Raw genomic sequence first — 27,998 nt, 5'->3', positions numbered from 1 at the left:
CACACACACGTCCCATATACTGCCACCCCATACACCCTCGCCCACCAGTGCCAACACCCCCCATACCACATACATCACCATCACCCTGCCACACACAATCACTACCTTCCACCTACATACCCACCCTAACCAACCCTGTCACACACACATACATGCACAGACCTACACACCACTGCACACACTCACATCCCATACCCCCTCCCAAAATACATGCCTACATCCCCCACCAGCTCACATTCACATTCACACCCACATCCCACACATCAACAATTTAGCTCCCTGTAATTTCAGGCCATGACTTTTGTGCTTGTCTATAGAGAATGCCACCTTCCCATACTGTATTGAAGTTTCTATCATGTAGCTCTTTTTGTTCTTTCCTCCAGTGAGTGTATTTTTAAGTATTTTAAGATTCTTTTTGTAGGCTTTGTGTTGCAGGCCTTATATCATTTTCATACTCCTTTTCTGAACCCACATCCATCCCTCAATGACCTTACAAAGATTTGGCCTTGAAAACTGTACACTCTTCCAAAGGTGGGGACTCACTGTGGGTCTATGCAACAGCTGAGGACACTTCTGCTTATGCAACCAAGCATACCTTCGTTTTCCCAGTTTCGTGATTATATTGACCTTGAGATGATTACCCATTAGACCTCTTTCTGGATTCTCAATTTCTTGTCTTTCTTGCCCATGATTTTCTGCTGTGCTCTCTTCTTAAAGCAGTCATGCCTTCCAGCCTGTTGGTTTTGGTCAAATTAGAGAGAGACAAACAATCGCCTTTGACTCTTCTGGGCAAGGAAGGAATCCAGCCAGTGATGTTATTCACACATCTCCCACTGTTAGCAGAACCAACCCTTCTGAAAATAACTTTTCAGGGTTTCATTTAAATATGAGAAAATTACCCTTTTTTGATTGTTGTGATTTGTAACTCTTGCCTTCTCGATGATGGCATAAGAACATGCGATGAACTAGAACCCGCTGGAGTATGCAGGGGCATTTCAAGACGGCTGCTGGCACCTTTCTCCCCGCAGAAGTTGTTTGTCTCTTTTCCTTAATAATCCTTTTGTTTCACTTACAAGTTTTTTGCCAATGGGTAAGCATAAAGGGAAGACTCATACCTTCCCTAATGTCTCTTCCTCGATGAATTTGGGTTCTATTGACAACTCCGTTGGCATGTGGGTTGTTGGAACCGGAGCAAGTATGACCTTGGGTACTGCAGCATGCAAAGGATCGGCTCTGAGCGCTCTGGAAGCTGAAACCACCTTATCTCCAGAAGGTCGTGTTCCCTCATTCAGCCTGAGCCTCCCATGGCCATGCAGAGTGACTTCTATGCATCATCTAGATCAGAGCTAGAGGGCATCACTCCCTCCTTTCTAGGCACTCTGTATGTGCCTGTCAGGGGAAGAGGAGGAACGACCTTGTTCCTGACATAGGTATCTCAACAAGGAAACCAGGAATTTCTTCTTTCTAAACCATCTATAATAACATTGGACTCTATTTGGGATGCGATTGCTAAACGTTCATTATATTTAGGACAGTATATTGTTTCTCAAAAGGACCTCTCTGAATCTCTTCAAAAGTCATGACAGGAACTTTCTGAACTCTCAGTGAAATTTCAGGAGGTTCAACTTCAGATTACTTCTTTACAAAAAAATGTTGGAAAGTTGTCCAAAGGTCATCTACCTTTGCAAAATAAAATGGAATCTTTGGAAAAGGCATTTAGGTCTAGAAATATAAGATTAATCAATTTTCCTGAGCAGAGGTTAATTTCTACCACACAAATGCTTCAGAGATATTTTCTGGAAGTTTTAAAGATTCCTGAGAATATTTTACCTCCTATTGCTAAAGCCTATTATTTACCACCAGCCAAGAAAATTCCGTATCCTGATCCAGGATTACAAGGACCCTTAGATGTCCTAAATCTCACTGACTATTTGGAAAGTTCTGTTTCGGAGGATATAGTTCCTTCAACATTGGTTGCAAATTTTGTTGTGGACTCAGAGATTTGATGATGAAATATTTTTTTTTTGTAACAGATTGACCCCATTTTTAGAGCGCCGGGTTGATATTTTTCCAGATGTTGCAAAGATAACGCAGCAGAGAAGGAAGAGATTCTTGCTCCTGAGATCTGGGGTATTGCAACTTGGAGTCCTTTTTTGACCCCCAACATTTGACCACCTTTAACATCCCATTAACTAATGCTCCAATGAGTTCTTCTTCCCCGGTTCCAGCACTTTCTCTTAGGGATTGACCCTTTAAGTGCCATTGTAGTTTGCACTGGTGCAGGGTTATTTCCTTAAATTTCTTTCCTTCACCTATGTAGCTCTCAGATGGAGTGGGCTACTGATCATAAGTGGATTTGCCTCATTATTGTTGCTATAAAGTTTTCTGATGTATTTCTTTACAAGATTTATCTTGGTTTGTATTTGAAAAATCTATAAATAAATGCAAAAAAAGAGAATGCAGTGAACTAACGAGACACATTAGGTGGTAACAGGGACAGAAGCAAGGCAGCCCCAGATCTTGGTTGGACCGACTAGAAAAAAAAAAAGGATTCTTCTAAAAATTCCAGACGAAAAAAAAAAATTACAGGAGAGCCGTGTTTTGTTTTCCCTGCCAGGTATTAGCTTTGGCGCCGCCTGCTCCCTGACCCGTGTGGGGGATGTGCTGAGGAAAGCTGTGGCAGAACTTCCTTCCCACCAAACCCAAGTCTTCCAAGCCGTTCTGGAGCAGCTGCGCTGGTTCGCAGGGCCGCAAATCCGAAATGTGGCGGTATGGACCCTCCCGTAAAAAAAAAAAGACCTTTAGGGCCGCGTTTCCACAAACGGGCTCCTCCCATTCCGTGCCTGTGGCAAACATATTTTGGGAAATAAGACCGGACTATGTCCTGGGTGTCGGCTGGGAGGGCGATGGAGCGAGCTGAGCTCACGCTGCTTGACCATGATTAATCCTGACTGCAGGATATGCACTGGGTCAGCAGGACTGGGTGCGGGAGTGCCAGGCAGTGTGGATAAATGAGTGCACACTTCCCTTCAGCCAGTCTCTGCCCTTGAAATGTGTGTATGTTGTGTAAGTCTGCAGTGCCACTTAGTTCCAGGTATTTGCATTTATTAGCTTGAGTGTCTAAACCATTTTTATAATCTATCTGCAACTTTTGTCTCCAGGCCATTGGGGGAAATATAATGACCGCCAGTCCAATTTCTGACCTAAACCCAGTGTTTCAAGCAAGTGGGAGCAGGCTAACTCTTATATCAAATGGTAAGCCCAGGTTTATGATGACCTTTCTGCCCGAAGGAATTTCATGCATAGTTCTTATTCCTGGGGAAGGACCACATTATCCTCCATAATAAAAGTCCTATGAGCTCAAAAAAAAAAAAAAAAGAATGATTCTGTCTGCTGTCTAATAGTTTGTTATCTAACTGGTACCCAGGGCAGACTTCCTGTCATCCAGGGAGAGAAAAAGATAATGTTGCAGTGTCTTATTCTTCATGTCTGTGGTTAATTGCATCCATACCTGCTTTAAGTATTCCATAACTGCTATTGGTGTTTGAACACGGCTCTCTTACCTTACCAGACTAGGGCTTGCATAAGGAAGTTGGTCGCTAGTGCATTGTTTCACGCTCCAAAGCAATGTCTGTAGTGAACGATGAATTCCAAATTACACTACAAGCCATAGGAAATAAGCAAAGCATTGCCTTATTTTATAACATCATACTTAGTGTTGCCGGCTGATGCCCTCGTTACTACATCTCCAGATATGCCCTGGAGCACAAACCAGGACTGCATTAGGATTGTCATACTTGCCAATAAATCGTACTGAGGAATCCATAAAAAGCAGGTTGGTGAGGTTATTAGCTGAGACTGGGAGGCCGATGTACTAAAGTGTGATAACATGGACACTTATTAATACGCATGAGTTAGCTCACATTAACAAACTATGTCATTGACTTTGGAGTTAATCTTCTTGTGCTAAAGTTAGTGTATTCATGATGTTATTAATTCCAAAACTTTACCTACACCCCTGCAAGGTGTGGTTATGTTTCTCATGGTAATGGATCTGCATTAATGGTTGCACATTTTAGCACGTTATTTTACGATGGATAATGAACTAGTGTGCATAATTTGCAGCTTATTACTTATTTTGTATAGATTTTGCATCAATCTTTGTGAAAGCTAATTAGTGCACGTTAAGTCAATTATACGTGTTAACACCTGTATGAACATCAACACACTTTAGTACACTGACCCCGGTGTGAGCAGTTTATTCATCCCTAGGCCTGGAATCACCACTGAATATTTTACCATGATTCCAAAATGGTCAGTTATCTATAATCTTTTCTCTCTATCAAACCTTGTGGATACCACATAATTTAAAAACAATTGGTATTGTATATTTTATGGCTCTAGATTAAAATTGGACCAGCGTGCATGCTGGTGTTATTGGACATTGTAAACCGACCTTGCTATTGAACAGATGTGACAATATCATAACTGTTGTATTAGGGCCTGATATCACAATGGTCTCATGATCTTGCTAGCCAAGTCAGATCAGGGGGTAATTTTGTAATGTTAGTTTCAAACATCCATGCCAAGCATTCAGATTGTTCATCTCTCTTCTTGTACTCCAGAAGGCAGAAGGACTGTCCCAATGGATGACGCGTTCTTTACGGGTTATAGGCAGACACTGGTAAAGCCTCAGGAAATCCTGCTGTCCATTGAGATTCCCTATACAAGAAAGGTAAGGCACGGGGCTCCCGGCTGAGCTGAAAGAAAGTTAAGCACCGTATGCCCCCACACTCCATAATGGTTCGGGAGCTCATATGGCAAGAGGCAGAACGCACGCTGTTCTCTGTAAAATAGTTTTACTTTTAAGTCTTTCTGTCTGAAATTCCTGGGCTCAGAGATGTTCAGTGGTGGGGGCGGAAACTGCTCCTGGCGCACTGGCTGTGACGGGACCATACTGACGTCACGTACACGGCATGAGCCAATCAGATCCCACGCTGTATGATATCATCCGTGACACTGTACAGTGAGTGACTGCATGAACGACTTTTAAAAAGATATCTACAGCACCTTCAAAGTGAAGATTGTCATTCATGCAGGGTGGGTGTTACTAAAGGCCATCTGGGTTTTCAGAACTCTATTTTGTGTATCAGGTGGTGATGGGTTTTTTTTTATTCAAGTAGAAGCAAAAATCACAGAACTCTGTAGCACAGTCCAGTTATCATGGGAAGAGCCATGTCATGAATGACACAAACTGCATCTTGCCACAGTATTAGCCCACCTGCAGCTCCTTTACAGGGTCTTCGCTGTGGGAAAGGGACACACCGTCAGGCGCTGCAGAGGCCATGCAAAATCAGTGCACTCTCAGGGATTATTCAGATGGGAGAGGGGGGAGATGCTTATAGGCCCAAAGAGATCAAATTCACAGTCGCAGAGATAATGCTCTACGCACAACTGTTTATTATTCCAATCAAGAAAAAAGTTTACTGAAGCAAAAGGTAACGTGATAGGAAGTAACAAAATCCCCTTCCAGAATTACAGTCTCTCAAAAATACCACAGTCCAGCCAAAACAGACCAAACACTTCACAGTGCAAGTCCCATATTTTTCTTTGGCCTTCCTTGCCTCCAAGACTTTCCCAGAATCAGACGTGGGATTCTCCGTTACCATTACAGATTCTTCCTTGCACCTCTGGCATGGCTTCGCTCTCTCGTCCCTGAGGTAGGATCATTTCTAAAGGGCGGCAGTCACAAATTTCTCCTTCACAAATATCCTCGGTGGCCAAGGAGACCTGGAGACGGTTGAGCTCTCTTTCCTTTGTGAGCAAAACGAGAAACTCTTCCACTCCCAAATCCAGCAGAGAAACACCTAAGGGTGGGCTCGCTCTGACCTGTGTGGTAAGGCAAGTGGCATCCTCACTGGGGAAAGGGAAAAGGCGGAGAAGCCTCTCCAGAAAGTAAACCGGCTCATCGCTGTCCCTAGATGGTTTCTCTTATGGACTCAAGGAAAACTCCTCCCATAAGGATGGATTACGTAAAGGAACTTTGCACACGCCCTGCACACCTTAAACATAACATCAGTGTCTCCCTTACGCACTAACAGAAGAGAGTCTGTTGTTTACTTTTGTGCGTGGCTGAGACACGTTCACAGTCCAAAGGAAGCACCACAGGCAATGGTAAAACGTAAATATCTTATTTGCATGGGGTCCTATTGAGGTGCTAAGGATTCAGGCATTAAAGGTGCCCACCTGAAAGAGCTTACACTTTTAGGGGATAACTTTCAAACAGCCGCGCGGGCGTTCGCCGGCTCACGCCCAGAGACGCGGCCATTTTATAACATACGCGCGTATATGCACGTGTGATTATAAAATCGGCTGTATGCGCGTACACGTGTGCGCAATTTTATACGGACGCGCACATGTGCGCGCAAATGCCGGCTCTACCGCGTAAGTGGAGAGATTTCCCTAGATACGCATGCTGACAAAATTACCAGTTTCCCCAGTCCATTACCAGTTCACCCAGGGAAAGGATAGGACTTCCTATCCCCTATAGTTAATGTGCCTCCCCTTTACCCATTAAGCCCCAACCCTTCAAACCCCACTAACTAGCCTCTTTGTTTCATTACTTACACGCCATCCAGAGCAGAAGTAAAGTTTCGCGGTCGGGGACCCCGACGCGCCCTTGTGTACGAGCACATTTCATGTTACAGACCTGGACCGCCCATGCCCTGCGCAGACCCTGCCCCCTTTTTGCCTTTCCCATTTGTCCACGTGTCAGAAGATGTGCGCGTACTCGGGCGCTTCTGTGTGGCACGCGCCGGCCCCGAGATACTCGCGTGTCTCCCGGCTTTGGCGTTTGTAGGGCTTTGAAATTTCACCTGTAAGTTGGTACCTGAGGCAATGGGAGATAAGGTGACTTGCCCAAGGTCACACAGAGAGTGTCACTGGAAGAAATGAACCGTGGAAGCCCTGGATCACTGCCTCCACAGGCACCGCTGTGAAAGAAGTACATCAGGGACCCTCCAGAGAATATGTCAGGAACATCTCGACCAGCTCCTGAGCAGTGTTCCTCTTTCCTCCCTAGCGTGAGTTCTTCTCGGCCTTCAAACAGGCTTCCCGCCGTGAGGATGACATCGCCATAGTAACCTGCGGGATGCGGGTGAGGTTTAAGGGCAACAGTCGCCAGGTGGAGGATATGCAGCTGAGCTATGGAGGGATGGCGCCTACGACGGTCCTGGCGGGAAGGACTTGCAAGGAACTCACCGGGAGGTAGGAAAATCCAATCACAATTAGAAGCCTGTGTATTAATGGGAATAGTGCCTGCTATTTGTCTATCTGGACTTACAAACTAATAAGCCTGGGATAAAAACAGTGCATGCAGTTTAGCTATGGAAAATTTTGCAAAAAAATAAGCACGCCTCATTGAGATTTAGATTTTGTTGTGATTTTTGCAAAATCCAGTTTGCAAAGCATGTAGTTTTACTATACGGTAATAACTCATGAACTATTTTGCATGATTTGCATCTCAGTCATTCATTTACTATTGATTTAAATAACATTTTACAAGCGTAAAACTGTGCGCGTGAAATGTTACTATTTGTGAAGGTGGAAAATTTTTTCAAGGTCCTGCTTTGTGCGCCAAAAAAGGACAAATAGCCTACGCAGTCACAAATAGGATGCGCTGTTTCCTGTTCGTGCGTGTGAAGCAGTCACTATGAAATTTTAGCCCCACTTGGTACATCAGCCTGAGAGCCTCCATGTTGCATAAGGACCAAAAAGGACTGACTTTCAACCTCAACTTTTCCCTGTCCTTCCCAGGGCAACTTGCAAAAGCCATTTACATGGGTGAACAGCAGCTTTTACCCAGGTAAACTGGCCTGTCTGAAATTCGTCCACCCTCAAGCCCGCTGATCGAGCATTCGTATTTTTAGTCACATTCGTGCAAGGTGGCCTACAGGCACTATTTCCTGTAAAAATTCTACCTACTCAAAAAGCCTACTTTCCTTTGGAAATTTAGTGCGGAGTGTGCAGGTAAAATCTCTAGATTTCCCTCCTTTATTTTTTTTTACTTCAAATAATCTGACAGAAAACCTGTATTTCTCTCCTTTTTTTCTCCTTCATTTGGGTCATGGGGGTGGAGGCAGGGGTAGATATTTGTATGCAAGAACCAAAGCATCTGCTTCCTAGAGGCAGGAATAAGAGCTTGCTTGCTGTTTCTTAATGCGCATTGCACATTCTATGCTCTGTTTTGCTAGGCACTTCCATGCTCTTCCTCAGCCCCTTCCCTCAGCTGTGCCAGGAACATCTGTTACTTTTTAAGTGAATTTAAAACTTTAATCGCATTGTTGTTTATCTATAAACCCCCGTCCCTACCCCAACTCAGAAAAAACAGTAGCCTGGCTGAAAATATTATCTCCAGCAACATAGTAACTCGTACATGCACGTTTATCAATGTGGGGAGCGGAAATGTACCTGGGTAACTTTAGGGAAGAAATCCAGTGACACTTACCTGGGTGCATCTGCTGCTGTATCTACTCGCCTAACATTACTAGAGATGTGAATCGTGTCCTCGATCGTCTTAACGATCGATTTCGGCTGGGAGGGGGAGGGAATCGTATTGTTGCCGTTTGGGGGGGTAAAATATCGTGATATATCGTTAAAATCGTTAAAACCCGCTAAAACCCACCCCCGACCCTTTAAATTAAATCCCCCACCCTCCCGAACCCCCCCCAAATGACTTAAATTACCTGGTGGTCCAGCGGCGGTCCGGAATGGCAGTGGTCCGGAACGGGCTCCTGCTACTGAATTTTGTTGTCTTCGGCCGGCGCCATTTTCCAAAATGGCGCCGAAAAATGGCGGCGGCCATAGACCAACAGGATTCGATGGCAGGAGGTCCTTCCGGACCCCCGCTGGACTTTTGGCAAGTCTTGTGGGGGTCAGGAGGCCCCCCCCAAGCTGGCCAAAAGTTCCTGGAGGTCCAGCGGGGGTCAGGGAGCGATTTCCCGCCGCGAATCGTTTTCCGTACGGAAAATGGCGCCGGCAGGAGATCGACTGCAGGAGGTCGTTCAGCGAGGCGCCGGAACCCTCGCTGAACGACCTCCTGCAGTCGATCTCCTGCCGGCGCCATTTTCCGTACCGAAAACGATTCGCGGCGGGAAATCGCTCCCTGACCCCCGCTGGACCTCCAGGAACTTTTGGCCAGCTTGGGGGGGGCCTCCTGACCCCCACAAGACTTGCCAAAAGTCCAGCGGGGGTCCGGAAGGACCTCCTGCCGTCAAATCCTGTTGGTCTATGGCCGCCGCCATTTTTCGGCGCCATTTTGGAAAATGGCGCCGGCCGAAGACAACAAGATTCAGTAGCAGGAGCCCGTTCCGGACCGCTGCCGTTCCGGACCCCCAGGTAATTTAAGTCATTTGGGGGGGGGGGGGGTTCGGGGGGGTGGGGGGTTGAAGGAGGTAGGATTTGGCAAGGAAATGTTTAAGTTATTTGGGGGGGGTTCGGGAGGGTGGGGGATTTAATTTAAAGGGTCGGGGGTGGGTTTTAGCGGGTTTTAGTGTGCCGGCTCACGATTCTAACGATTTATAACGATAAATCGTTAGAATCTCTATTGTATTGTGTTACATAACGGTTTAAGACGATATTAAAATTATCGGATGATAATTTTAATCGTCCTAAAACGATTCACATCCCTAAACATTACCCAGGCCCATCTGCTGCTGTATCTACTCGCCTAACATTACCCGAGCCCATCTGCTGCTGAATCTACTCACTTAACGTTACCTGGGTGCTTCTGCTGCTGAATATTTATCCGGGTAACTTTACGACACTTTTTTTCCAACCAAACTTGCCCATGTAAGTTGATCCGGGTAGAGCTCAAAATCTGCACTTCCTGGTTAAAATTAAGCCCTGCCCCTCTTCCCACCCTCCCTCTTTTGACCTGGTTAAATTTGTCCCTGATAGAAAGGTAAAATTTAGCCGGTGAGAGAGGGGAAATTTTGTTTCCCAGCTATCTTAAATGTTCCCTGGACAAACCCCTTTTTAGTATGGACCTCATAGTAGCTGATGGCAGAAAAGGAGTGGCCCATCCAGCCCCCCCTTGCCCCCCAGCCATTTCAGTCCACACTGCCAAGGATATATCCCAACTGCCGGCCACTCGTAAGATATTCCTTAACCAAGACAATTGTGGTTATTTTCTTCCTTTTATACTCCACCTACATGGTTAGATGAGCCTACAAGATCCCCTGTTTAATTCACACCCAGCAGACACCTTCCTTATCTCAAACCACAAAATTAGGAACATGCAAGTGCTCTGTGTAAGATCCTATTGCCTTTTATGAATTGGCTCGTCCAGACCTCGCTAACTTCCTGGCCGCAGGGAGTCAGTTCGGGTCTCATTAACTCCCTGTCCGCAGCCCAACACCACCCCCCCCCCCCCCCCCCCCCCCCGTGATATTGCAGTGACAAAGGCTGAAGCTTTGCCAATTGTTGCTCTTACCCGCACCCTTTGATTCTATGGTACCTCCGCCATTTTGGGTTTTTTTCTGCGTGCTCCCATGTGTCCCGGTGCACGTGGGCGCGCTATATCCCGTGTGATTCCAGTAATCCATTTCCGGACGCTTTTCCTTCCTCTCCCTTGCAGAGAGTGGGATGAGCAGTTGCTGCGGGAAGCCTGCCGCCTGCTGGCCGACGAGATGTCCCTGAGTCCTGGGGTCCCCGGCGGCATGGTGGAATTCAGACGCACCCTCGCGCTCAGTTTCTTCTTCAAGTTCTACCTGACCGTGCTGCAGAAACTCTCCGGGGAGCTCAGTGCCGACGTAAGTTGCTCGGGGTGCTGCGGGGGGGCCCCCCGGGGGCCCTACGGAAATAGAAATAAAGTGGCACGGGCAGGAGCTCCGTTGGCGGAATCTCTCCTAGGTCTGGGATGAGTTAGGGTATGGCAGATCCTGGGGGCAGGGATTAGGTGACCTGGTGGCATGGAGCGCCTGTATTCTCCGCGTAACGTCTAATTAGTGAAATGATATTTTCAGCTGAAGGGAAGGGGTGATGGAAGAATAAGACGCACAAGCCCAACAGCTCCATTAATGGTCAGCAATGCTGCTCTGCTGCTTGTTTGTTCTCTGATGGGTTGGTGCTTCTGCCGGCACCATGGAAGGAGCTGGTTCTCGGTGAACTGGTTTCGGCTAAACCCGATGACTGCCCTCACAAAAAGCTCTCTTTGTTGTTGTTTTTTCATCAAGAGTAATGAGCTCTGCCGGCAGTGCAGTCTCGTCTGCAGGCTAAGAGACAATTTACTCTTAAGTGGCCTAGTAGGGTTTGCAAAGAATTATGGCCACCGGGTGTAATTAGTGAGGCAGAGCGTACAGAATGAAACAGTGGCTGGCTGAGTATGCTTTAGACATCCAACTCTTCTTTTTGGGTGAAAGAGTCGGAAGGTGAATAATGTAATTAAGTTAGAAGACGTTTGCAGTAAGAAGTATACAAGTAAAACGCCATAGACAAGATAAGAACAGAATTTATTACCCAGTTGGTACGTGAGAGGAGATATGGAATACAGAATTTGCTTGTGTCTTATGGAACATGGTTTATTTTACGCAACACTGTTTTTTTTCAGCAATGTTTTAATTATAATAGTGTCTTACACTAAGACATATGTAAGGGCATGAGAAGCTTAACTGGAAGAAGAAGAAAATAAATGTTAGCAGTTGGGAAGGAGTAAGGAATGTGTAGAAAGAAGGTTTACTTTGATTGTCCATCTGCTGCAGAATAACCTCGGTGACCACATTCCCCGGGAGCACAGGAGCGCCACGGAGCTGTTCCACAAGGACTCTCCCTCCAGCATCCAGCTCTTCCAGGTAAGGAGAGGGAAGGACAAACAGGTCGCCAAAAACATCAACAAAACTAGCCAGAGATCATAGCTCCATGCTAGCACCACAGCAGCCATCAATAGCACGATGGTACGTCTAGGTTACATTTGAATTTTCATTCATGCTGTGTTTTATCCGTCCCTGCAGTTCAGTCCTGCTGTAATTACCCCTCCTGGACTCCTGCACCTTAGTCCTGATGTAATTACCCCTCCTGGGCCCCTGCACCTTAGTCCTGCTGTAATTACCCCTCCTGGACTTCTGTATCTTAGTCCTGCTGTAATTACCCCTCCTGGACTTCTGTATCTTAGTCCTGCTGTAATTACCCCTCCTGGACTTCTGTATCTTAGTCCTGCTGTAATTACCCCTCCTGGACTTCTGTATCTTAGTCCTGCTGTAATTACCCCTCCTGGACTTCTGTACCTTAGTCCTGATGTAATTACCCCTCCTGGACTTCTGTACCTTAGTCCTGATGTAATTACCCCTCCTGGACTCCTGCACCTTAGTCCTGATGTAATTACCCCTCCTGGACTTCTGAGCCTTAGTCCTGATGTAGTTATCCCTCCTGGACTTCTGTACCTTAGTCCTGATGTAATTACCCCTCCTGGACTTCTGTATCTTAGTCCTGATGTAATTACCCCTCCTGGACTCCTGTATCTTAGTCCTGATGTAATTACCCCTCCTGGACTTCTGTATCTTAGTCCTGATGTAATTACCCCTCCTGGACTTCTGTATCTTAGTCCTGATGTAATTACCCCTCCTGGGCCCCTGCACCTTAGTCCTGCTGTAATTACCCCTCCTGGGCCCCTGCACCTTAGTCCTGCTGTAATTACCCCTCCTGGACCTCTGTATCTTAGTCCTGCTGTAATTACCCCTCCTGGACTTCTGTATCTTAGTCCTGATGTAATTACCCCTCCTGGACTTCTGTATCTTAGTCCTGCTGTAATTACCCCTCCTGGACTTCTGTATCTTAGTCCTGCTGTAATTACCCCTCCTGGACTTCTGTACCTTAGTCCTGATGTAATTACCCCTCCTGGACTTCTGTACCTTAGTCCTGATGTAATTACCCCTCCTGGACTCCTGCACCTTAGTCCTGATGTAATTACCCCTCCTGGACTTCTGAGCCTTAGTCCTGATGTAATTACCCCTCCTGGACTTCTGTACCTTAGTCCTGATGTAATTACCCCTCCGGGACACCTGCACCTTAGTCCTGATGTATATTACCCCTCCTGGACTTCTGTACATTAGTCCTGATGTAATTACCCCTCCTGGACTTCTGTACGTTAGTCCTGATGTAATTACCCCTCCTGGACTTCTGTATCTTAGTCCTGATGTAATTACCCCTCCTGGACTCCTGTATCTTAGTCCTGATGTAATTACCCCTCCTGGACTCCTGCACCTTAGTCCTGATGTAATTACCCCTCTTGGACCTCTGTACCTTAGTCCTGATGTAATTACCCCTCCTGGACTTCTGTATCTTAGTCCTGATGTAATTACCCCTCCTGGACTTCTGTACCTTAGTCCTGATGTAATTACCCCTCCTGGACACCTGCACCTTAGTCCTGATGTAATTACCCCTCTTGGACCTCTGTACCTTAGTCCTGATGTAATTACCCCTCCTGGACTCCTGCACCTTAGTCCTGATGTAATTACCCCTCCTGGACTTCTGTACATTAGTCCTGATGTAATTACCCCTCCTGGACTTCTGTACGTTAGTCCTGATGTAATTACCCCTCCTGGACTTCTGTATCTTAGTCCTGATGTAATTACCCCTCTTGGACCTCTGTACCTTAGTCCTGATGTAATTACCCCTCCTGGACTTCTGTATCTTAGTCCTGATGTAATTACCCCTCCTGGACTCCTGTATCTTAGTCCTGATGTAATTACCCCTCCTGGACTCCTGCACCTTAGTCCTGATGTAATTACCCCTCTTGGACCTCTGTACCTTAGTCCTGATGTAATTACCCCTCCTGGACTTCTGTATCTTAGTCCTGATGTAATTACCCCTCCTGGACTCCTGCACCTTAGTCCTGATGTAATTATCCCTCCTGGACTTCTGAGCCTTAGTCCTGATGTAATTACCCCTCCTGGACTCCTGCACCTTAGTCCTGATGTAATTACCCCTCCTGGGCCCCTGCACCTTAGTCCTGCTGTAATTACCCCTCCTGGACTTCTGTATCTTAGTCCTGCTGTAATTACCCCTCCTGGACTTCTGTATCTTAGTCCTGCTGTAATTACCCCTCCTGGACTTCTGTATCTTAGTCCTGATGTAATTACCCCTCCTGGACTTCTGTACCTTAGTCCTGATGTAATTACCCCTCCTGGACTCCTGCACCTTAGTCCTGATGTAATTACCCCTCCTGGACTCATGCACCTTAGTCCTGATGTAATTACCCCTCCTGGACTTCTGTACCTTAGTCCTGATGTAATTACCCCTCCGGGACACCTGCACCTTAGTCCTGATGTAATTACCCCTCCTGGACTCATGCACCTTAGTCCTGATGTAATTACCCCTCCTGGACTTCTGTACCTTAGTCCTGATGTAATTACCCCTCCGGGACACCTGCACCTTAGTCCTGATGTAATTACCCCTCCTGGACTCATGCACCTTAGTCCTGATGTAATTACCCCTCCTGGACTTCTGTACATTAGTCCTGATGTAATTACCCCTCCTGGACTTCTGTATCTTAGTCCTGATGTAATTACCCCTCCTGGACTTCTGTATCTTAGTCCTGATGTAATTACCCCTCCTGGACTTCTGTATCTTAGTCCTGATGTAATTACCCCTCCTGGACTTCTGTACCTTAGTCCTGATGTAATTACCCCTCCTGGACTTCTGTATCTTAGTCCTGATGTAATTACCCCTCCTGGACTCCTGTATCTTAGTCCTGATGTAATTACCCCTCCTGGACTCCTGCACCTTAGTCCTGATGTAATTACCCCTCTTGGACCTCTGTACCTTAGTCCTGATGTAATTACCCCTCCTGGACTTCTGTATCTTAGTCCTGATGTAATTACCCCTCCTGGACTTCTGTACCTTAGTCCTGATGTAATTATCCCTCCTGGACTTCTGAGCCTTAGTCCTGATGTAATTACCCCTCCTGGACTTCTGTATCTTAGTCCTGATGTAATTACCCCTCCTGGACTTCTGTACCTTAGTCCTGATGTAATTACCCCTCCTGGACTTCTGAGCCTTAGTCCTGATGTAATTACCCCTCCTGGACTTCTGTACCTTAGTCCTGATGTAATTACCCCTCCTGGACTTCTGTACCTTAGTCCTGATGTAATTACCCCTCCTGGACTTCTGTATCTTAGTCCTGATGTAATTACCCCTCCTGGACTTCTGTATCTTAGTCCTGATGTAATTACCCCTCCTGGACTTCTGTACCTTAGTCCTGATGTAATTACCCCTCCTGGACTTCTGTATCTTAGTCCTGATGTAATTACCCCTCCTGGACTTCTGTACCTTAGTCCTGATGTAATTACCCCTCCTGGACTCCTGCACCTTAGTCCTGATGTAATTATCCCTCCTGGACTTCTGAGCCTTAGTCCTGATGTAATTACCCCTCCTGGACTCCTGCACCTTAGTCCTGATGTAATTACCCCTCCTGGACTCCTGCACCTTAGTCTTGATGTAATTACCCCTCCTGGACTCCTGCACCTTAGTCCTGATGTAATTACTCCTCCTGGACTTCTGTACCTTAGTCCTGATATAATTACCCCTCCTGGACTTCTGTACCTTAGTCCTGATGTAATTACCCCTCCTGGACACCTGCACCTTAGTCCTGATGTAATTACCCCTCTTGGACCTCTGCACCTTAGTCCTGATGTAATTACCCCTCCTGGACTTCTGTACCTTAGTCCTGATGTAATTACCCCTCCTGGATTTCTGTACCTTAGTCCTGATGTAATTACCCCTCTTGGACCTCTGTACCTTAGTCCTGATGTAATTACCCCTCCTGGACACCTGCACCGTAGTCCTGATGTAATTACCCCTCCTGGACTCCTGCACCTTAGTCCTGATGTAATTACCCCTCCTGGACTCCTGCACCTTAGTCCTGATGTAATTACCCCTCCTGGACACCTGCACCTTAGTCCTGATGTATATTATCCTTCCTAGGCCTCTGCACCTCACTCCTGATGTATATTATCCTTCCTAGGCCTCTGCACCTCACTCCTGATGTATATTATCCTTCCTACGCCTCTGCACCTCACTCCTGATGTATATTATCCTTCCTAGGCCTCTGCACCTCACTCCTGATGTATATTATCCTTCCTACGCCTCTGCACCTCACTCCTGATGTATATTATCCTTCCTAGGCCTCTGCACCTCACTCCTGATGTATATTATCCTTCCTACGCCTCTGCACCTTAGTCCTGATGTATATTATCCTTCCTAGGCCTCTGCACCTTAGTCCTGATGTATATTATCCTTCCTACGCCTCTGCACCTCACTCCTGATGTATATTATCCTTCCTAGGCCTCTGCACCTTAGTCCTGATGTATATTATCCTTCCTACGCCTCTGCACCTCACTCCTGATGTATATTATCCTTCCTAGGCCTCTGCACCTCACTCCTGATGTATATTATCCTTCCTACGCCTCTGCACCTCACTCCTGATGTATATTATCCTTCCTAGGCCTCTGCACCTCACTCCTGGTGTGTATTATCCTTCCTACGTCTCTGTACCTCACTCCTGATGTATATTATCCTTCCTAGGCCTCTGCACCTCACTCCTGATGTATATTATCCTTCCTAGGCCTCTGCACCTCACTCCTGATGTATATTATCCTTCCTACGTCTCTGCACCTCACTCCTGATGTGTATTATCCTTCCTACGCCTCTGCACCTCACTCCTGATGAATATAATCCTTCCTAGGCCTCTGCACCTCACTCCTGATGTATATTATCCTTCCTAGGCCTCTGCACCTCACTCCTGATGTATATTATCCTTCCTAGGCCTCTGCACCTCACTCCTGATGTATATTATCCTTCCTAGGCCTCTGCACCTCACTCCTGATGTATATTATCCTTCCTAGGCCTCTGCACCTCACTCCTGATGTATATTATCCTTCCTAGGCCTCTGCACCTCACTCCTGATGTATATTATCCTTCCTAGGCCTCTGCACCTCACTCCTGATGTATATTATCCTTCCTACTCCTCTGCACCTCACTCCTGATGTATATTATCCTTCCTACGCCTCTGCACCTCACTCCTGATGTATATTATCCTTCCTAGGCCTCTGCACCTCACTCCTGATGTATATTATCCTTCCTACTCCTCTGCACCTTAGTCCTGATGTATATTATCCTTCCTAGGCCTCTGCACCTCACTCCTGATGTATATTATCCTTCCTAGGCCTCTGCACCTCACTCCTGATGTATATTATCCTTCCTAGGCCTCTGCACCTCACTCCTGATGTATATTACCCTCGCTCCTATATAACTCTTCCACTGTGTCTCTGTCTTGATAATAATGCACTAAATGACAGCAGAAAAAGACCAATTGGGCCATCTAATCTGCCCAGTTATTTCCATCCATATTACAAGCTCATATCACAACTGCCAGCCATAAAAGCTTCCCATCCTTACGCAAACCAGCTTATGTTTGCCTCCTCATTGATTCTCTACCATCCTGGATAGATGACCATATTTAATACAGCACTCAGCGTCCCCCATGTCTTACCAAAACCAGTATTTGGCCTCCTAGGTCCCTGCAGCCTTCCTAGACAGCACCTGGCCACCAGCAACCTGCTGGCACCTGCTGGTTGTTGTTCTCTGGGGAGTTTCAGCCTGCCAGCACCAACGTGGCTACCCTATGGCCTGCAGCAGCTCTAGCTTGTTCCCTTCTCTATCCATCCTTTGTTTTGTCTTTTATCACCTTTCACCTTATCTCTGCCCTAGACGGGTTTCCTTCTTTGCTACTAGAGATCCTCTGTGTTTGTCCCAGGCTTTTTTCAGTTCTGTTACTTATTGGTTATTATTTATTGTAGCGATCATTTATACCGCTAATACAGATAATTTATTTGTTTCAAGCGGTGTACGGCTAATCTGCAGACTAACAAAAAGGGCATTTTAATGTCACAAAAACCCAAGTAAAAAAATAAAAAACAATAGTGAACGCTACAAGAAATACTTACAGAAATCCTAACTTAAATGGAGTCATACACATGTACTGAATGAGCCCCGTGAAGCTTAGAGCAGCACTAAAGTACATAGAGTAAATTATAATCATCCACCCAAAGGCTTAGTCCAACTCTTTACTATAACAAAAGTCATAATAAACATAACAATCATAAAATGTCATAATAAAATATAAAAATCACAAAATGCAACTTCTGAGAAAGTACAGGAACTTGATTCTAAAAACAGTTTTCAATGCTATTGATTAATAAATCTTGTTTTTGTTTATCTCATAGTTATGCTATTTAGCGGTGCTCCCACGATTCTTATTGTCCTTTGATATTTATACAGCTTTAGTCTACAATATTTTAGATTAACTACTATTACTAATGTTTTACTTCTTTATATATATTATAGCTGTCATCATTCTTTTACTATATATTATTGTACTTTCCTTGTTAAATGATTGTAAATCGTTGTGAAGGTTCCCACTGATGCGACGGTATAGAAAACCAAATAAACCATAAAAACAATTACTGAAATTCAAAAGGAATAACTTGACCTGGTAACATCAAAGTGGATGAATTGCTGACGAATTAAAAAAAGATGACACTCAGCCTGCAACAAAACACATTTTTTGTAAACAAATTGCTGAACTTTACTAAAAATGTATTTATAAATTATTTGGCTGCCATCATGACATTATCGGAGCCCTCACTCAGTCCATCAGAAATAACCATGTTTTGACCATCTTTCTAAATTGCCGATAGTCTGCTTCCATTCTCACCATCTTAGGCGTGCTGCTGTTCACAACAAACATACAAGCAAAACATACATAAAATCAATGACAAAACCAAAACATAACAACCCTAGAATTCATAAAATGTAAGTACATCAGTTACCCATAAGCTTGCGTAAAAAGCATAGATTTCACTCGTTATCTAAACACGAAATAGTCCCACTCTCCTTTTTGTCTCTACTGGGGGAGTTTATTCCATGCATCTACCATCCTTTCAGTAAAGAAATATTTTCTGCTGTAATTCCCGAGTCTAACCTCCCCCCTCCAAGCTTCATACCCTGACCTCTTGCTCTGTCTAGAGCATTGTTTTCTCTGAAAAGGGTTTGCTTCTTCTTGTGCCCGATTTATCCCTTTGAGGTATTTGAATGTCTCGGTTTATCTCCCCTGTCTCTCCTTTCCTCCTAGGGTACACAGATTTAGGTCCTTAAATCTTATCTAATATGGCTTTTGGTACAGACGCTGCACCTTTCTCTGGACAAACCCTCAGCTTTTGCACCCTAGAATCTCTGTTTCTCACAATGTTTCGCTTTCTTGAGGTCATCAGACATCATTTTCCCGAGGTCTTGCTCCTGGTTGGTGCACATCGGTTTCTCACCTCCCATTGTGTACTGCTGACTTGAATTTCTGCACCTCAAATGCATGAATGCGATTTTTTTTTTTTGCATTTGTAGTCCCTGACCCCAGTCAGCTCTTGGGGACATGGGGAGAGTCATGGACCCATGCAAGGCCCCATGACCTCCTGGGGATCAGGGACAAGTCGGTCTTGTCAAGGCCCTTGGGGTTTTCTTCCGCTCTGGCGCTCTTCTGCACACCAGTCCAGAGACCCCAAAAATCACCCTCCACTCCAAACTGTTCAAAATTAAAGTCTTTACTAAAAATTGGTGGCTGGAAATTAAAATCCCACAACAGAACACCCACTGACAGAGCACTCCAGGAAATAAAGTCCAAAATACTTGCCAAACAGATTGCTCTCCTGATTGGGCAGGCTTCCTCCCTGGGCACACCCAGTGCCGCTGGGTGGCAGATTCGCTCAGCTCTGTGCCTCTGTCGAGCCTCTTCAGTTCTGTGGATTTTCCCAGGCTGGCAGTCTCTCTCTGGACCCTCCCAGTACGTTCATCCAGCGCTATCTGTGCAATCCCTTTCTTTCTTTATGGGGCTTCTCAGATTCTGATTTCTCCTTAGGAACACTTCATTCCAGCTTATTCTGGACTCCCAGGAAACTCCCCTCCCCTCCTGAAGTTATTCCTCTCTCCCTGCACCCCTTTGCCCAAAAGAGAGCTCACTGCTTCTGGTGCTATCCCTGTAGAGGGTCAGACCCACCAAGTATCCCATGCAAAGAGAGATACTCACTGTCTCAGCCCTGTACCTAGGCTGTCTCTCCAAAATCCCGCTACGTCACTTGGGCAGAGGAGTTTTGATAAACTCAAATGATCCCTCCCAATGGGGAATGGTGCATGTTTCTAACCCACCCCACTACGCTGACATCCTACACAGGGGCAAGGTCTAGGGGGACCTCTGACCCCTGTTGCTGGCAAGCAGACCTGTTGAAGCCCCTGCTGCCATAAAGACAAAGGACACCACTGATAGGGAGTGGCAGATTTTTTGGCAGCCACACTAAATCTTAACTGCCAAGCCCCCAAGCATTGCTTGAGCTTTCTTAGATCAACTTCTCCCTCAGGGTTGTCTCTCCTCGGTTGCAGGTCTTAATGTCACCTGCAAAATTTTCCTTCTAACCCCCTCCACAAGATCTCTCATAAAGGTCAGGACAGATCCCTGAAGTACTTGCCAGTCACCTTTCTTTCCTCAAGGTGAATCCCATTTACCACTGCCCTCTGCCATCCATCACTCAGCTTGTTTCTAATCCAGTACGCCATCTTGGGGCCTACTCCTCTGTGGGACAGGAAATCCAAGTAAACTGCAACCAGCACCCACCCTTCAGTGTCCTTTCCTTCAGTAGAGTCTCTATGAATTTCCCCACCACTGGGGTAAAGATTAACTGGTGTAGGGTTTCCATCCTCCTCTCTGTTATCTCTTTCATGAGGAGCAGCCTCTGTTCTTCTACAGGTCCTGCGGGGATCCCATAGGAGATGCTAGGGAGGCTGGGAGTGGGAGGCGATGGAGAAGGTACAGAGAAGGGCGACCAAAATGATACGGGGAATGGAACAGCTCCCCTATGAGGAAAGACTAAAGAGGTTAGGACTTTTCAGCTTGGAGAAGAGATGGCTGAGGGGGGATATGATAGAGGTGTTTAAAATCATGAGAGGTCTAGAACGGGTAGATGTGAATCGGTTATTTACTCTTTCGGATAGTAGAAGGACTAGGGGACACTCCATGAAGTTAGCATGGGGCACATTTAAAACTAATCGGAGAAAGTTCTTTTTCACGCGATGCACAATTAAACTCTGGAATTTGTTGCCAGAGGATGTGGTTAGTGCAGTTAATATAGCTGTGTTTAAAAATGGATTGGATAAATTCTTGGAGGAGAAGTCCATTACCTGCTATTAATTAAGTTGACTTAGAAAATAGCCACTGCTATTACTGGCATTAGTAGCATGGAATAGACTTAGTTTTTGGGTACTTGCCAGGTTCTTATGGCCTGGATTGGCCACTGTTGGAAACAGGATGCTGGGCTTGATGGACCCTTGGTCTGACCCAGTATGGCATGTTCTTATGTTCTTACGTTTACTGAGATGTTTATGGATTTTGTAACCCGTTTGGTTTGTATAAACTGAAAGTGTAAGCACATACCTCTATTGCATTTATAGAGGGCAATTTTATAACAGCCCAGATAGGGCTAAAGGCTCCATGTAGAACGTGCCTTTGGCCTAAATTTTCAGTGTGGACTTACGCGGGCAAGCCTGCTTTGAAAATTAGCGGGTAGGTGCGTACCCCTGCGCGGCGTACGCGCGCACATTCACACCCGCTAGGGGGCAGCTCTCAATGTGTTAAGTGTCCATTTATGCACGTACTTTCGAAAATCAAAAGTGCGCTCGTGAAGGGCTTCCACGCCTTCGTGCAGTGCGTGTGGAATCCCTTCGCTGCGTGCTTTGGTGGGAGCCCAAAGTCCTGGATGTTTTCAGAAGCTGATTTGTACTTTATGGGCCAGATTTTAGTACCCACGCGCGGGCGTAGATTTGTGCGCGCAACCCGGCACGCACAAATCTATGCCCGATTTTATAACATGCGTGTGCAGCCGTGCGCATCATATAAAATCCGGGGTCGGTGCGCGCAAGGGGGTGCACACTTGTGCACCTTGTGCGCGCCAGGCCCTAGGGGAGCCCCGATGGCTTTCCCTGTTCCCTCCGAGGCCGCTCCAAAATCGGAGCAGCCTCGGAGGGAACTTTCCTTCCGCCCCCCCCCCCCCCAGCCCTACCTAAAACCCCCCCAACCTTTATTTTAGAAGTTGCGCCCGCCTCTGAGCAGGCGTAGGTTGCGCGCGCCGGCACTCAGCCAGCGCGCAATCCCCCGGCCTAGTGGCCCTACGAAGGCCTCTGGCCATGACCCCGCCCCGGACCACCCACACCCCACCCCCTTTTGAAGCCCAGGGACATAACGCGCATCCCGGGGCTTGCACGCTTTTCCGGGCATCTGCAAAATAGGCTCGGTGTACGTAACCCCCCTGCGCATGTAAATCCAGCTGGATTTATGCGCATAGGGCTTTTAAAATCTGCCCCTATGTGCGTAAATTGCTTTTGAAAATCGGGCCCAAAAGGCGTGACAATTGGAGAGCAACAATTTATTATAAAGCAGCCTGGGTGAGATGGGGAGCAGGGTTTGCTGAAACCCAGCAGCAGGCAGGGTGATGGGAGCTCTTCTGTCCCACGCTGCTGCTGCTGTGAGCTCTGATGGGCTCTCCCAGCAGGGTACAAGGAAACAGCCTGTGAACCGTAGCAGAGGACTTTCTTGCACGCCCGGTTGCTGACCTTCGGTGATGCCTGGGGAGAAAGGGCGGGAAGGGCAAAAGAGAGACAAAAGGGGTGACTGAAGGAGACTCACCTCTTTACACTTTCATACTGTTCTGTTATAGGAAGTTCCTGCGGGTCAGTGCCCTGAGGACATGGTGGGGCGGCCGCTGATGCACGTGTCAGCAGCCAAGCAAGCGTGTGGCGAGGCGGTCTACTGCGATGACATGCCGTGCTTTGAGAAGGAGCTCCACCTAGCCCTGGTGACCAGCACCAAGGCCCATGCCAAACTAATGTAAGTGCCTTTGCTTGGCTGGATACCCTTAGGACTGGAGGAACCTTTTACCAGGGTAGGGTCAAAAAAAAAGAGTCATTTTTTAGATGCATTTTTGTTTTGGCTCTGGTACTGTCAACGGTCCATGCTGCCCCTCCCCCGTCACGCGTCCCCTGCCCTTACCATGCACTCAGATCTGGGTGATTGGTGAATTCCATTGAGAGAGCAGAAAGGCCTTTGGCGCCTGCGTTTCGACTGCCCCGATAATCTGTACCAAGGGGGAACTGTCAGGAAAGGTCAAAATGTAAGCCTAGGGCATTCCAGCAGCAGCCTGCCTCTTGGCAGTTTCCTCTTGTCCCTTTGTACTTCTGGCTGTACGGAGCCTGGAGCTGGGATCTGGTGCCCTGATCCTTCACCGTTGGGAAGGGGGAGTCCCCCCCCCTTCCCAACGGTGGCCCAGCCCTTGCAGTGCCAGCCCTCGACCAGGAATCGCAGGCTCCCTTCCTCGAAGCCTGGCTGCCAGGTGCCGCTGTTCTACGCCAACGGAAGCTTCCCTCCTCCCCACCAGCCCGGGGAGCAGAACAGCCGGGAAGCAAACCCGGCTCCTTTTGCCTAACAGCACGTGAGCCACCGGGACGACCCCTCCAAAGGCATTTCATGATGAAGGTCATTGCTTCCTAATGCACATGGTTCAGCCTGTCTCCCACACCCACTATCGATCTGACCCTCCGCGCGTGTCCTACACCTTCTTGAATTGTGTTTCTGGTTTTGTGCCCACCATCCCCACTGGAAGGCCGTTGCATGCATCCTTCACCCTTTCCCTGGGGAAATATCACCTTCCGATAGCCCTGCGGAAGCATGGCTTCATGTAGAAAGCCATTTTACCAGTCGGATTGCCTACGAGAGAGAACGATGACCTCCCTCCCGCGCAGTCCGTGCGGTATTTATCTCTTACCGAGTAGTCAGCCTCCTCCTGCCCTGCTAAATTCTCCATGAACTCAGTACTAACCCTGTGCGTCTCTTTTCCCTTTCTCCACAGCTCCGTTGATACCACAGAGGCCCAGCGGGTCCCGGGCTTTGAGTGTTTCGTTTCTGCTCAGGAGGTTCCTGGGAACAATGTCACAGGCATTTTGCACGATGAGACCGTGTTTGCCGAGAGCCTGGTATGACTTTGCTTTTTGGGTTTTTTTTTTTTTTGCAGAAAAAAGAAAGGAAGGAGAAGATTGGTTAGGGTTGAGAGGGAGACGGTGATGGAAAGGCATCCCCCAAGGTGGGTCTGGGTTTCATGGGGGCACTCGGGCTCCCATTTTCTCCCAGTGCTAGAGCCTTTGTGTGCAATGCTGGGGGTGATTTTCAAACAGGCCGGGTAGGGAAAAAGGCTGCAGTTGACTCGCAGCTAATTTTCAAATGGGAAACTACACACGTATTTTCGCTTTGGAAATTGCCTACGGACCTGTGGACTTTGCATCTGTTTTGTTTTTTTGTCCCCCTGTGGGCAGATTTTTGCAGAAAACAGCACTCATTGGCTTGAAAATCCAATCTACGTTTTCTGATCCTGCCCTTAATGGGAATGGAAATGCCTCCCCTCAGTCCCGCTTTAAGTGCACTCGTTAGGGAGGACTGCACATAGCTTTCGCTGGACTGAGGGAAGGTCATTTCCAGACAGCCAAGTTACCCGAGCAAATGACTTAAAAAAAACCCTCATCCTCGCTATGTCAAGCTAGTGTGAAATGAGCCATGGTGTAATATTTTGTCACGTTTAAGTAATCAAAGTTTAAAAGGAAATTATTTACTGCCAGAGATTGTCCAAATGGGAAGAGCGGAGGACTGAGGCAAAGTGCGGGACTTGTAAAGAAAGATGCACTTAGACGCCAAGCTGTGAACTAAAACCAAACAGGTTTTTCCTCCTACCTATGAAAAAGCTGATGGGTCAGTCCAAGAATGGATTTTTTTCAAGACTACCGAAGTGAACAGCCAAAAAAAAAAAAATTGCATAGAAAGACCATTCAAAACGACCCCGGTACAAGGGGATTACGACTGATCAGCCAAAGTATTTCACAGCATAAAACAGGGGCGGACGACAGTGATCTGGTGTCCCAGGCAGTAAGGGTCGTTAGCCCCTAACCAGCCATTCGAGCAGAGGGGAGAGTGCTGGGGGCCCTCAGGCACTGCCCTATTGCGTAAATGGTCAGTCCTCCCTTGCATAAACCATACCTTTTACTATATACTGTATGTATCCATATCTATCTGTCTATACATCTATCTTTTAACATTCTGTACATAACAAGTACATAAAGTGTGCAGCCAGAACACTTTTTTCTATCGTTTTTCAGTTTGCTTCATTTTTTTTCCAGCTGGTTTTTTTTTTTTGTTTTTGTTCGACTTTCATTTCTATTTAATATGCACTAAATAAAAGTAGTGAGCACAAAAATGAAAAAGAATTAAATGCATGCACCTCCCCAATAACAAAGGTCCTTTGTACACTTCGAGGCTGACATTCAAGAAAAGCTGAGCACCCACATTTATGCACCTAAGTTAGATGCCCATTTTCAGCCAAACTTAGAGCCAGATTCATTAAAGGCTTTTCTCCCATTTTGCGTCTATGGGAAATACACTTAGGGGCAGATTTTCAAAGGGTTACGCGTAACATACGCGCGTAAACCCTGAAAAGCCGCCCCAAACTGCCCCTGCGCGTGCAAGCCCCGGGACGCGCGTATGTCCCGGGGCTTCGAAAAAGGGGCGGTCCGGGGGCGGGGCCGCGGTCCGGGGGCGTGGCCAGGGGTATGGTGGCATTCTGGGGGCGGGGCCGAGTGCTCCCACACAGCGGCCTGTGTCGGGGCATGGCGCACCGGCAGATTTTCAAAGGGTTAGGCGCGTAACCCCAAAAACCTCCTCCTGCACGCAAGCCCCAGGAGGCGCTTATGTCCCGGGGCTTTGAAAAAGGGGCAGGAAGGGGGCGGGGGCAGGACCGAGGCCTCTCGCACAGCGGCTGTCCCGGGGGATGGCGTGCTGACAGCCGGCGCGCGTAAGTTTTGCCTGCCAGAAGCAGGCGTAAATAAAGAAATAAAGGTGGAGAGGGATTTAGGTAGGGCTGGGGGTGGGTTAGATAGGGGAAGGGAGGGTAAGCTGGGGGGGAGCGGAAGGAAAGTTCCCTCCAAGGCCGCTCTGATTTTGGAGGTGTGAGCAAATGTACACCCGATTTTATAACATGTGCATGTTAAAAAATCCGGGGTTGGCGCACACAAGGGGGTGCACACTTGTGCACCTTGCGCGCGCCGAGCCCTAGGGGAGCCCCGATGGCTTTCCCCGTTCCTTACGCTCCCCCACCTTCCCCTCCCTTCCCCTATCTAACCCACCCCCAGCCCTACCTAAATCCCTCCCCCCACCTTTATTTCTTTATTTACGCCTGCCTCTGGCGCATGTTACGCCTGCCTCTGGCAGGCGTAACATGCGCGCGCCGGCACGCCATCCCCCAGCACAGCCACTGTGCCGGAGGCCTCGGTCCCGCCCTCGCCCCTTCCTGTCCCTTTTTCAAAGCCCCGGGACATAAGCGCGTCCTGGGGCTTGCGCGCAGGAGCAGGTTTTCGGGGTTACGCGCCTAACCCTTTGAAAATCTGCCCCTTTGTTTCTCTGCTCTTAACTCTGCCCCTGTAGCTCCTAAATGTCAGGACCTAATGAAACTGGGAGCCTAAATTTAGATTCTCAGGCCAAATAAATTGTCTTATTTCTTTAATAATCTTTCTTCTCTAAATTATTGCCATTTCTTGCAACATTCAACCATTTGTTTAAGAGGATGTCTGACTTGCTAAACTGCTTATGATTCAGTCTATCGCTGGGGCCAGCAGCGAGCTAGTGAGTCTGTTTTTTTATAGTAATCAATGTGATTTTTATAGTATCCAAGAGATAACTCTTCTATTTTTCTGAGTGTAATAAATTGCTCAGTAGGTTTATTTGCTATTTTACTGCACCTCGTTAACTGGGGAGCGCATTCTAAATTAATCTAAGCAAATTAAGCATTGAGAAGTCTATCACACGCTGACTAATGAATTTTTGAGTTGATTATTCTTTCCCTGTCATCATCCGGCCTGCACCTTGTCTGGTCAGTTAATACTTGTTTCAAAGCCTCGTATCTTCTGTATGCCTCTGGGTTTTTATTATGAAGCTGAGAGGTTCTCACAACATTATATTATAATTTAGTTAAAGGAGTGCTTTGGATTCTCTAAAGCTAATGCACCCTAAATTACTAAGAAGACATAATAATCATTGGTTGCTTGATTAAGAACTAATATTATATGGGAGACATAAAGCAGTTTCAATGATTGGGCTAATAAATCTTTGTAGAGTACATGCTAGACAAGGCTAGAGAAAACAATACAGCTCGAAAATGTGTTAATTGGGGTGAATCTTGCTTTCCACTATTATAAATCAATTGAGTGAATATTTCCCTTGCATGACCTGTCTTGCTGCACTGCCATCTGTTGAGATGCATTACCCAGCTGCGCACAAACTACTGTGGGAAAGCCCTGGGAGGTTCACTGGTTTCAGTGGGTTCCTGGAAACATGCATGGAGAAGCCACACCACTTTTCAGTAGGCAATGATTAGTGCAGGGATATCGCATACGCTAACTTGGACACCTGAGGGCGTGACATCCACTTCTGCGGCAGCAGAAGGCACACGATCCCGCTGCCAGAGGAGGAGGACTGGGCACCATGAATGCACACTGGCTTCGGTTCAAATGGAAAGGCATGACAAATGAGTCCATTTTGGGTCTGGTTTGTGGCTACTGAATCAGATGGGTATGGTTCTCGAAATAAGTTGTATCCTTTTGGGCTCATATAGTTTGATTCCATTAAAGTCTAGGGGGAAGCAAAGCAGTTCTCTGAGCCATACAGAATGGAGCCAGCTGGAGGATAGAAGGAGCAGAGTCAAGCATATTGAAGTTTTTTTTTTCAAAAAGCAGGACCACTGAAAAAAAAGGAACCCAACAAACCAATGCAAAAAAATAGAAATAAGGGTTACCTCATATTCTGTAGAAAGAAA

General features: G+C 46.9%; 1 protein-coding gene across 4 annotated transcripts in view; it reads left to right on the top strand.

The window, feature by feature from the left end:
• The window catches only part of XDH (xanthine dehydrogenase), a 153,223-nt gene that overhangs the window by 56,232 nt on the left and 68,993 nt on the right, over nucleotides 1-27,998 (top strand). For all 4 annotated transcript variants that reach the window (XM_029593031.1, XM_029593030.1, XM_029593032.1 and 1 more), the window contains 8 exons: nucleotides 2,618-2,769; nucleotides 3,162-3,255; nucleotides 4,626-4,735; nucleotides 7,082-7,266; nucleotides 10,637-10,811; nucleotides 11,760-11,849; nucleotides 22,809-22,978; nucleotides 23,997-24,120. In XM_029593031.1, coding sequence (XP_029448891.1) covers nucleotides 2,618-2,769; nucleotides 3,162-3,255; nucleotides 4,626-4,735; nucleotides 7,082-7,266; nucleotides 10,637-10,811; nucleotides 11,760-11,849; nucleotides 22,809-22,978; nucleotides 23,997-24,120 — 1,100 coding nt within the window. The remainder of the gene's footprint in view (nucleotides 1-2,617; nucleotides 2,770-3,161; nucleotides 3,256-4,625; nucleotides 4,736-7,081; nucleotides 7,267-10,636; nucleotides 10,812-11,759; nucleotides 11,850-22,808; nucleotides 22,979-23,996; nucleotides 24,121-27,998) is intronic.

This window comes from Rhinatrema bivittatum, chromosome 3 (assembly GCF_901001135.1).
Source record: "Rhinatrema bivittatum chromosome 3, aRhiBiv1.1, whole genome shotgun sequence".
In the NCBI taxonomy this organism is placed as follows: domain Eukaryota; kingdom Metazoa; phylum Chordata; class Amphibia; order Gymnophiona; family Rhinatrematidae; genus Rhinatrema; species Rhinatrema bivittatum.
This window is presented reverse-complemented; position numbering and strand designations above follow the sequence as displayed.